The 12,001-nt window shown below is 40.0% G+C and overlaps 1 protein-coding gene across 9 annotated transcripts in view; it reads left to right on the top strand.

Annotated features, from left to right (window-relative positions):
• akap13 (A-kinase anchoring protein 13) overlaps positions 1-12,001 on the top strand; it is a 134,534-nt gene that overhangs the window by 33,764 nt on the left and 88,769 nt on the right. For all 9 annotated transcript variants that reach the window (XM_028013909.1, XM_028013916.1, XM_028013910.1 and 6 more), the window contains exons 4-6: positions 2,771-2,934; positions 3,378-3,549; positions 11,158-11,341. In XM_028013909.1, coding sequence (XP_027869710.1) covers positions 2,771-2,934; positions 3,378-3,549; positions 11,158-11,341 — 520 coding nt within the window. The remainder of the gene's footprint in view (positions 1-2,770; positions 2,935-3,377; positions 3,550-11,157; positions 11,342-12,001) is intronic.

Raw genomic sequence — 12,001 nt, 5'->3', positions numbered from 1 at the left:
CTTGGCTTGCCGTCAGCCGTCTCAGGTTGTAGAGCCGCGCGGTGGTAAATCACACACGGGGAATGTTGTCAGTTGAGGCGGTACTGTAGTTGTTCAAATGATTACAATATTTCAGAAGCAGGAAACCTGTCAGGACTGGATACATTCACAGAGAAAGCTATTTAAGAGAGATTTATAACCCTAAGACGGCTTGTGGACAGTGAGATTATTTAATATCATTAAGAAAGTCAAATAAATCAGCAATCAGAACTGAAGAAAATATCTACAACTTGAAGACATTTACGACAACTACCAACATGACCAGATCCAAGGAAGACCATCCTGACAGCAGACCGCAAGATGGTAAACCCCCCCCAAAAAATCCTAAAACATCATCACAGCATCTACAGCAAACAAGTTATTACTGCCGTTGCTGTAACAATGCTTGTCTGTGTAATAAGAGCAGACTTCACAAATGTAACTTTCTACAGAGATGTGCAGGGAGAAAACTTGACTAAAAACCCCACAGGAAGCCAGACTATCTGCTCTCTAACAGATTTCTTTTTTCAACTGAATTTGAACCATAAACATTTTTTCAAAGTTTCTTTTTATCTGCAAAAATATCACAATTAATCCGATTAATCCTTTGAGCTCTAAAACATTGATCTGTGAAGGTTTCTTTAAAAAGAACCAAATATTTAACGGGTTCCCCCAATGTTTCATGTAACTGCAGTGTATTCGCGTAGACCTCGGTCCATTCTGTCATTCTGTTGTTGTGATAATCATTCATTGCATTCATTTGCATAAACAAAATATAACTGATGGCACGGTGCATTGTTAATTTGCTGGAGTCTGACTTGCCAACAAAGGAGATGGAGTTCAATTGGACAAATGTTTCAGTAAGATAAAGATTACTGGTATTTGCTTTTAATTTTTCTGTGAGTTGGAAGTATTCCAGCTTTGCAAGTCTGAAATGATGAATATGTAGTGAATACAGTTTTCTTTTTTTTTTAGTTTTCTGTTCTGTGCCCAGGTTTCATCCTCACAGCCTGGGAACAAGCATGTCTGGTTAATCTGTGACTCTGAGTGTCTTTAGTTCGGCAAATCACATTAATGAGCCAAGCGTCGGTGGCCGCTGGAACTGTAGAAGTGTTGCCGTCAAGGAAATGACTAAAGTGTCCCTGGGAGCCGTGCGAGTGTGACAGGGAGGCAGCTCCAAACTGAAGCATAGAGCGTTTTAATGAAAATCATCAGAGCATGTCATGAATTCAGCCTCATTCTCCTAATATTTCCACACTTTGTCAACATGTGTCTTGTAGATGAAAATAAGTCAGGGTTGTTGTTACTTTGTCAGACTGCGATACTTTCAGTCAGCACCAATCGTCTGTTCATCACATCTGCTTTCATAAAACTGCACAACTACAACGTCTGCAGGTTGCATCAAACCCATCTTGAAAGATTCTCATGGATCGCTAATATCAGGTTATCAAGTCCTCATTGGCAGAAATGTTAAATATTAATTCATTTTTTAATGAGTCAATAGAACAGTCCTCTTCTGGGTAGATCATTGATCCAAACGTAACAACTTAACGAATTTTTAAAGACCAGAATTAGGCGTACACATAGCAATTTATTGAAGAGCCTTTCTAATACACAAAGGGAGGGAAGTACACATAGGATTACACAGTAATACATGGTTAAATGTCCCAAATGAATTCACATAACATTTGGTAGCCATTAAACAACTTGGCTGTAATATTAGTTGGAAATGTGGCAAATGTGTGTCCTTATCAGAAAAAGTAGAAATTATTTAAATTGTTTTTGTTTTTTCTAAAGCTCAGACGTGGCTTTTAATTTTAAACATGGTTCGCTAATGCGGAATGAATGTTTCACCCACTGTGTGACATTTGCCCAATTAGTGTCATTTTGTTTGAAAACATAACTTTGACTCCATGATTATTTCAGGAATTGATTATTCTGACAATCGATTAATCGGATAAGAAAAATGCCGCATTTTGCATATTTTTGATTTAACCATTTAAGCCTTTTTCTACAGTACTAGAATGCATTAATAGATGCAAATAAACATGTGAATGTTAATCAGCTGTATTAACGTTGAGTTAATCAGAAAGAGCTGAGGTCTGTACATTAGTATATTTTTTTTTAGCTGCAGATGCATTCTTTACTAAAACATATCAAGTGTACACTTAAAGAATGCCATGATTTCAGGCAATAAAATTTTCTCATTTAAAAAAGGAATTGAGTTGTTTGGATGTTGTGATGTATTTGTAATAGTCTATAAAAAGCCTCAAGTGAAATCTCTCCAGAATGTGTCCTTTTTTATTATAAGATTAATCGATAAATCAGAACAATCAACCGATTAATCGATAACTAAAGTAATTTAGCCGTGGCTAAATTTCATCTTCATAATTTCATCATCATAATTTGAAATAATGTTTATGTATTTTATGTAAAGAGACTGATGATGATTATGATAAAAATAGTCAGAACGAGTTAAAACTGCAAGTTTAATAGATGCAAAAGGTGTTGATTGTTTTTTTCTCTGTTTTTTTTTATTTTTATACAATTCACAGATAAAAATAGTGCAAGCTCTCAAAAACATTTTTATTTCCAGCTCCAGAGCAAAAAAGGGTGAAAAATCACAAGAAAGTGACCTGAACTATATCGATTGAATGGTGTAAAAAAAACAAGACAAAAAAAACAATTTAGTCCTCTCCAGGCTCGTTTTTCCCCTCTGATCTCTCTTTGTTTCTCTCTCATTGTATCGTAGCTCACAACTGCTGCGAGGTGGTGTTGGTCACCTTGTGTTCTGCCACCCAGACGCCCTCCAGGTACCCTGAGAAGCCAGCGTCCTGCCCAGGGACCGTGGCTCCATTGGCCGAGCATCGATTCAGCTTTGTCCAGGATTTGGCTTTTGACATGGCCCAGTTCTTGGTGAGCCGTCATTTCATCTCCCATAGCACTATATCTTGTGCAGCACTTGAGAGCAGGGAAAGCAAATAATGCATTTTGTCTTTGTTTGCTGCCCTAATGTCTGACATTAATACTCTATTACTGAATTCTCTTTCTCTCAGCTCGGAGTCTCTTAGAAACGTACAATCGTAGAGAAGGAAATTGATCCGGACTCTGGCGTTCATTTGCTTCTAAATGGAACATTATTTTCTTTACTTGCCGAACCCGATGTTTTCAATAACACATCCGCAGCTCCAAATTGCACTCGTGCGAAAGCGACGCCCTACATTTACGTCTTCCATTATTTATCGGCGCCTGGTTAATGCCTTCCTGCTCGACTTATGTAAAAGGAGCACGCCCCAAAAACTCTGCTCGCTCTCCTCTGCTAAAAAGTCGACTCATCTCTGTAATCACCTTCCACACAGGTGAGCACAGCGGGCCGGGCCGACGGCCTCGACGGGGCCCTGCTCCTTGATGAGTGTCAGATTCCAGTGCAAGAGTGTGAACGCCTGGATGAGAGCCTGGCACTGGCCCTCCACCACCTCGTGTTGCCTCCGGGATGGAGTCTACTGGGGAGCAAACAGACCAACAGCACTGGTGAGCCTGGAAAACCACTGCATGTAGCGCCTTGCTGAACTACTCCTACTTGGGGGTTTTTTGTTTGTTTTTTACAGTTTGTGATGTTGCTACCTAAAACAATAATGAATCACATTAGACTTTTGTGATAAACCAATTTTGTGTATGATTGTTATTAATTAAAGGTTCGTTATTATGTAAAATTGACTTTTTTGAGCTTTACATCATGTTATTATCTTATTCCCTATTCAGAAACATAACTGGAGTGTTGCCTTGAGTCTTTTATGCATGTTTGAGAAATCCTTCAATTTCCCACGGCAACCATACAGCTGTGCAAAACAGCTGGAGGGACAGAAGGTGCATCTCCTCCTCTTTTTTTAGGTACAGCTCCTTCTAGGAGCTGCGGTTTCCAAGCTCCTTCAGACTAGCCAGTGTCAATTAGAAAACACCTGTAGGAACTGCGCATCTGCTGAGCCCAGTATACGAGCTGCTTCTCAGTGTACCGCTGGTAAAAATACTGTTAAAGGCTTAAAAGAGGATCCATGTTGTGGTGACTTCAGAAAGAGCATAAACTTTTAAAGAAACAGAGGCCCAATTTCGACATGTTAAATCAGGAAGTAAAATTTCTTTTGAGTCATATTTGATGTAGCCTTTCGCAAAAACAACTCCATAAATAGTATTTCCTCTCTTACACATTTTTATAACAACTGAAGGTAATATTGTTACTTGATTATGCTATACAATCACTCTGTGCCTTGAAAACACATAAAGCTATGCCTTTAAGTCTTTTGACAAGTTTTGAAAACTACCAAGTCTTCCTTCCTGTTCACAACTCCAGTTGAAACCAGAAGTTTACATACACCGAATAAAAATATGTATAAATTAATCTCTTTCCCACTTTATTGTTGCATTCAGCAAATGGAAACATTTTTTTCAGACAGTGAGGGGAAAAAAGTTAATGTGTCTTTACTGGCTGTATGTAAACTTCTGATAATCACTTTACATTTACTTTCTGTTAGTCTAACTCCAATCGACATTAAAGTTTGTGGTTGTGATCTGCTAAAATGTGAAAAAATTCGAGGGCTATGAATGGTTTTGCAGGGAACTACATTATAGCTACACAACACAAAACTGTTGTTTTTGTTTCTATGTACTGACTCAGTGTGTGTAATTTGTATTATAGTCTGATTGAAGTAATTGCCTTTTACAAAAGAATATCGCTGTTCCATCATAAATTGCTCTCTTACTCACAAGCACCATTAAGCGTAGAAGCAGAGTGGAATTAACCATATTTTATGTCACAGCAGCTAGAGCAGTAATGTCCGGGGTAACTGTGGTCTGAACCACTTGTTTGAATTGTCTCTAATACATTTATAAAAATTCTAGCTATTCAATTATAAAACAATTTATCTATAACAAAAGAAAAGGTTATAATCCATTCCATGCAGGGGTGGACATGCAAGGGTTTTGCTGTGTCATAGTTGTAGTCGGGAGAGGAGGCAACTCAAAGACGATCCCAGCAAATTCTGCTTTGCTCTACTAAAACTAATATGCCTGGTCTATTTCCAGCCATTAAAAGCAGATGGGAAAAGTGTGACGACACAAAGATTGCCGTCAGTTCACAAACTGCAACATGGATCACATGACTACATTGGTATGCATTTATTTTTTCCTCGAAGACTGAGTTTGGATTTAATGCACGCGAAGCCGCAGCGGACACTTCTTTACCAAAAAAACACAAAATGATGAGCGATAACAAAGTGTGGAATTCACCAGGAGTGAGAGCGACCAGTCTGCAGAGGCCATGCCTAATAAAATCTCCGTCTTACATAGCTGTCATGCTTCACGGTAATGCAGCTACAAAACAATGGCTCTATAGAGATGATGCGCGTAAGCAGAATGGTGCTAGATGAAGGGTGAACACTGCCTGGGAAACACAAAATGTTCATGGGAATTTGCCTGTAGGGTATCCGTTTCTTCCCGATATCCGGCCTGCATACCAGAAACTGTTGACAGCTTCAAAGCATCGTAGAGGTATATGTACCTGATGTTAATGCTAGTGAGAAGTATCAGCATCAGTAACATGAAGGCATGTGCTAATTTTGGGTTTCTAAAGATGCATTTCAAAATTTTTTAGGGTGAGGTAATACTCTGTCAAACACTTTCAATGCATTAAAAAGAACAAGAACTGGATGCCCAAGTAAGATTTTATTGTAAATCTTTTTTCTCATCCACACAGTGTCAAAGAAATTTAAAGAGGCAGTATTGTGTTAAATCAACTTTTTTGAGCTATATGTTACGTTATGATTTTATTCCCTCATCAAAAACATACCCAGAGTACTGCTGTGGTTCTTTAATGCACGTTTGAGAAATCTTTGAATCTCCTGTGGTAACCATCGGGGTGCCTAAATGCTTGCTCTCACTAAGAACTGCCTTCCGTGCCACTCCTCCTCGGAGCTGCAGTCTCCAGCCGAGCTTCTGCCTCACAGATCACCCCTCCCTGCCCCTTCCCTTCACAGCTCCTCCAGACTAGCAGCGGCAACAATTGGCAAACATCTGGTGGAACTGCTTACCATACAAATTACTTCTCAGTCCAATTCTCCAAAGAACATTTGTAAAATTGATGGAGAAACATTGCTGTAATGACATGGTGAAAGCAGAGTGTCGGAAAGCACAGGAGCTTCTTAAAGTGACAGAGGCCCAATTATAGTCAGTTTTGTTTTAAGTATGCAGCATTTTTATGACAACTGAAGGTAACATTTACTGGGTTGTGCTACAAATTGTGGCTATAAAATATATAATCCTAGCCCTTTAATATTCAGACAAATATTGTCTGTATATTAGCAAGTTGTCTGAATCTATGCAAGTTGCATATAAACTCCAGGCTTTTTATAGCTGTAAACAAGATCCTGATTTGATTCTAGCTGGATGTTTTTATTTATTTTTTAAATTTTCAATGTGGTTAGGTCAATGTCATTCCAGAATATGCATGTTTGTTTGCAAGTTTTTCAAACTTGTTCACATTTGTTTGGAGTTAATTTTCCAAGCTGACAAAATGGTTCAAATGTGTCTTTGAAAGACCAAATCTAAACTTATCGGCAGCTCTGTACCTTAACCTCCATAAAATAACATTGTTTTGTTGCTATGGAAGTAGCATTAACTACTCAGTGTAAAACACCTTAGACACCTCTCGTCCTCATCTTCTCTGGGCAGAGGCAACAGCAGCTTGGTTTGTCAGAAGTGGCTGTATCAGTGCAAACTAAGACACGGTTTTATCGAAATTAAAGTGCCAATTTTCTCCGGCAGTTGACTCATTTCACTTTAATCAGTTAAAAGAAGCTAAATGAGCTGATGTGGATGATAAACTCTGCGAGGTAATTGCTCTGTGTGAAGCAGCATAAATAGGACTTCTGGGAGTAGTTAGTGTGCTGCCTCTGCCTCTGGCTATTGCGAAGATAATATCTCATGGTTCAGCTCAGATTTGGATGCTGGACCAAGGCAAAAGAACCGGCGAAATATTTCAGCACGACTGAGGAAAACAGGCTGACAGGACACAGGAAGTTTGTAACGCTGGGATTGAGAGCCTCCGCACTTCTTAAGAAGATTCTATTTGTCGTTGGTGTTCAGTCGGAGAAAGAAACGGATGAATTCAGTAATGGGCTTCCTCTCAATCAGATAAGACCCACTTTTAACGTAATTGACACACACAGACACACCCTCTTCCCCCCTTTTTTTTTTTGCATCGCAATCAGTTGTCACAGTTTGGACGTGGAAGGCTGCTTCCAGCTGCGGTGAGTGATGTGCGCTCTAATAGGCTCTGCTGCGCAATATGTCACCTCTTCAACGCGAGACGTTCTGCAACGGTGAACTGCAGGGGAGGGGAGAGGAGCACGGCCCCGCTCTCCCATTTATCAGATCTGTCAGATGATGGATAGCGGAGGAATGTAGGTGGAGGTGACGGTGGTTTATCTCAGTCATCCTTCACGCTGTGGGCCCACAGCAGCCACTGATCTCACACCACTGCCAGCTATTTATTGTTGTCAGTGGATGTTCATCTCACCTGGGAAATCTTGCATGTCATTAAAACGGTTTAACAGTTCCCAGTTTGGCTGAGCGGCCTGCTGCAGTAGGTGTCAAATTATCTTTGGACAGTGAGCGACGGTTCACAACAAAAATCGATATCTGTCTGAAGGATCCGCAGTTTCGATCAGCTCAGTGTTGTAGAGTTGATCTTGTATCATTTCATAAAGCAATACTGGGCAGACATGCTTTGTGCTCGTAGGAGAAATATTGTTCCCTCTTTACGAGTTAACACCAGCTTTTATGGCCGCAGTGGAATTAATGTGATGTGCTTTTATCAACATACATCAACTTTACATTACCATAGCACCCATATATAACTTTGTGTTTAAAAAGAAGCTGTGTGCTTTTCAAGCACACAGTGCCATTTTATAGCATGATCAGGTAACTATGTTAACTTCACTTGCTATAAAAATGCTACATACTGTATATCAAATATGACTTAAAAGAAATTTCACTTCATAATCTAAATGCCTTGAAATTGGGTATCTGTCTCTTTAAAAAAAAAAAAACTGCTTTTTCTGAAACTCCACTTTCAGGAAGTCATCACAACATCTCCTCTGTTAACCCTTTAATAGTTTTTACCAGTATTTAACTGAGAAGATGCATGACAGAATCAAAAAACACTCCAGGTATGTTTTTCGTAAGAGAATAATATTATAACATGATGCAAAGCTCAAAAAAAGTCAATTTTTGCACAATGCTGCCCCTTTAAAGCTTTTTTGTAGCAGCTTATTTTAGAACATGTAATCTGCAGTTATGCTGCCCTGTTTTTGTTTCTGGAGATTGTGGGACGATTTTATCCTCCCCTAGCCCCTGAGGAGACCTACATTAAGCAGCAAAAAGTCCTCACCAGAACACATAGTAAATATGTATTTCATCTGTATGCAGTGCTTGGATGAGAGTCTGGAGTCAACTGGTTACATTGTAATGTAGATTTGTGTGTCATCTGTGTAGTAATGGTAACTAATCTTATTTCTTGTTATGACCTGAGTTAATGGGAGTCTGTAGATATTAAATAGGAGGGGGTCCCAGGACTGAAGCTTGGGGTACAATGTGACTTTTTCCACTCCAGTAAGAAGTTACAGGTTCTTTAGGTAAGATTCAAACCATTCGAGTATTGTACCAGAGAGTCCTACTCAACTTTCCAGTCGTTTCAACAATATGTCATGGTCAACCGTGTCAAATGCTGCGCCGAGGTCCAACAGAACCAGCGCTGTGGTTCTTTCACAATCTGTATTTATATGGATGTCACTGAACACTTGGAAGAGGGCAGTCTCTGTACTGTGGTGAGCACTTAAACTGGACGGAGAGTTGTCAAAGCATTTGAGGCGGTTAGGGGTGCTTTTTGTTAGAAGAGACAGAAAAGCTACTCGGAGCTTCACGGGATCATGGATGCAGAAAAATACAGAGCAATACTAGAAGAAAATCTATCAGAGGCTGCAAAGTACCTGACTGCGCCGTAAGGTTTAACATCTAGCTGGACGTTGACCCTAGAGATACACCTAGAGTAGTTTAGATCAATGGTTTCCAAACCTTTCTGTGTCCAACCTTCAAAATACAGCACAACACTCCATATGTTATCTTATCAGTTGAGTATGCAGTTAGTGCTACTTTTTAGTTAGTCAATTTTGTTTACTTGGCCTCTTGCCTAGTCTTTTTCTGCATGGATTTTGCCTTCTTGGGTTCTCTCCAGATACTCTGGCTTCCTCTTAAACTCCAAAAACATGACTGTTGGTTTAACTGTTGTGTTTGTGTGTGGGTGGGTGTGTGTGTGGGGGGGTGCGCGTGCATGTGTGTGTGTATGGCTGTTTGTTCTGTGTGTTTTTGTTTTGCCCCATGATGGACATGTAGCTTGTTGCCCTATGACCTACTTCTCGCCCAATGACTGCTGGAAATGGGCACCATATGACCCTGCAACAATAAGTGGGTACATTGAGTAGATGGATCCACAGACTTGTTGATCTGCAATCCTAAGCAGTGTCTCAACTCCAACTGTGGGAAACCTTTGATATTTTTAGATCAAAGCCTATCGGTATAAGACAAATCTCTACCAAAAAGATGACATTCTTTTTATCCATCCAATCTGAGGGATGGATAAAATCCCTCAGATTTATCCATACTCCCTTCTTTTTCCCAAAGATTTTCATTTCCCAAAGAAGAAAATGTGAACATTTCAGTCTTAAGATGTGCAGAGGTGGGAAAAACAAACCCTATGCAAGGTGAGAGCTTTGCTGTGTTTCTGCCAAGCAGCAGCAAACCTTTTCGTCCAGCCTTCAAACTGAACTAATTTGCTGAGTTTCTGGCTTTTTTTTTTTCTTCTTCCATTCCTTGTGTGAAAATTTCATGGCTTAGGACGGCAGCCATCTTCCAGTAAACCCACCAACTAACCCAACAGCCAAGCATTTCCTGCCACAGTTTGGCATCTCACATTCCAGTCCGGCCCCGGCCCGACCAAGTGGAGCGTTACGTTTCAGCAATTAGATTAAAAGTTCATCAGGGCAGGGTGGTTGGGACCGGCCCAGGCTAAATGGACTGTAACCATTCATCTGCAGACGCTACTGATTATATAGAAGTTGCTTGATAATTACTCAGGTGCTGATAAGTTTCCCCCCTGTCCCCTTTTTTTTCATTTCTGGGCCTCCACTAAGCACTGCAACACGCTTCCTGTTTTTGCCACACAAATAATCACACACGCAGTTCAAAAGAAATTTCATCACGGTTTGCAGGCCAGAACTCATTTTACTAAGATATTTCTTTAAAAGTCCGTAGTCTTCCATAGACTTTTCTTTGTAAAGTTTTTACACAGAAGTTGGATCAGCTTCCTTTAGAAGCAGAAATGTTTTTTTGTTTTTTTTTACCAGCCACACCAGGGAAGATGGACAGATGTTTATTTAAACAGACTCGATATGAGCTGGTTTGTGGATCAGCTGGCAGTTTGGTCTTTAAAGCTGGAGGCAACCTTTCTCAGAACCTGTTGCTTTGGCAGACATGAGGAGGTTTGTGTTTGTGTGTGTGGACATAAATCATCATTGTCTCTGTGGGAATTTAAAAGGCCCCGTCTCAGCAGTTTATGGTGTTATTAGGAGGTCGACGGAGGCAGAGGGCAGATAGCGGGCTAAATTAAAACTGGGAATCTGGTGCACTTGTATGTGGCTCACCTCTACTGTGGTGAAACTATGTGAAGCGGCTTTGGTAATTTCAATGTTCTCGTGTGAGACACAGCTTCAGAATGTTTTTATGCACGGCGGTCATGTTTTTTTGAAATTTTTTGTTGCATTTTTTTCACACCTTATTCACAAAAGAGTTCGCATCAGTTAATTCAGCATAAAGCTGCGGCTTTATCACTCAGTAAATATCTGAAAAGTCTGTTGTTTACCGGGCCGCTGCCTGTTTCTGCTGCCAGAGTTTCTGTGTTGCCAAGATGATGGTATGTGGCACCGACAAATCGGTTTCCCTGGTCCGCTGCATGCTCTTTTCAGCCTCTCTTTGTTTTGTGGAGGTTGTATTTATTGGTGCATTTGTCATCTTCTGTCTCTTCCTCTGCAGACCTGAGCCCTCAGGAGACTCTGCTGCATTTCTCGGCGCGGCGTGGCCTTTCTCGGGTGACCCGCTTTCTGCTGTGGCAACCCGGAGCCAGGGAAGCCCTTCAATTGGTCAACAAAGAAGGTCACAGCCCGGCTGCCGTGGCGGCACAGCGAGGACATGAGCATCTCCGTGAGCTCCTCACAAAGTGAGTGCAGCTTAGACGTGGGCATGGTTTGACTTTTTCATGCTGCTGTGACCTCAGATGAGTGCATAAATGCTCAAAACAAGGAAAGCATATTCTAATTAAATAACTTTTAAAAATTTGAAATTAATTGTTCAACATTTTTTAAATTTTTTTAATTGTGATAAACATGCTATTAGGGATCAACGAATTGTGATTAGTCAAATTAAATGTGATTAATTGATTTCTGAAATAATCAACTAATTTAGCAATTGATTTATCATTAAGTGGGGGACGCAGACTATAAAAAAGGCCAACAGTCAGAGCAATAATTGAGGAAAAATTGTGCAAAAACTATATGCATTTTGAATTTATGAAGAAAAAACGTAAAAGCATTCTTTCAGCCAGATGACTGGCAGTGTGTAGCAAAAGTTAAAGAGGAATGTCTCTGGAAGAAATTCATGGAGCACTGAAATGTCATTCCCCAGATGGTCAATTGAATGTTTTAATATGAACAAATACATAAAATGATATTTGTATATCATAGGAAAGAAGCACAGTAGGTTGTCACACATTTGAATACTGTAATTTCCACACCATTGATCTCAGTATACACCCACTATTTCAAATTAGAGCACACCAAAAGCAGCACGTATATCTGAAAGATGTAACAGGACTTTATAC

Source organism: Xiphophorus couchianus, chromosome 4, assembly GCF_001444195.1.
Source record: "Xiphophorus couchianus chromosome 4, X_couchianus-1.0, whole genome shotgun sequence".
In the NCBI taxonomy this organism is placed as follows: Eukaryota; Metazoa; Chordata; class Actinopteri; order Cyprinodontiformes; family Poeciliidae; genus Xiphophorus; species Xiphophorus couchianus.
The sequence above is the reverse complement of the archived record's forward strand: the minus strand, read 5'-3'. Positions and strand labels throughout refer to the sequence as shown.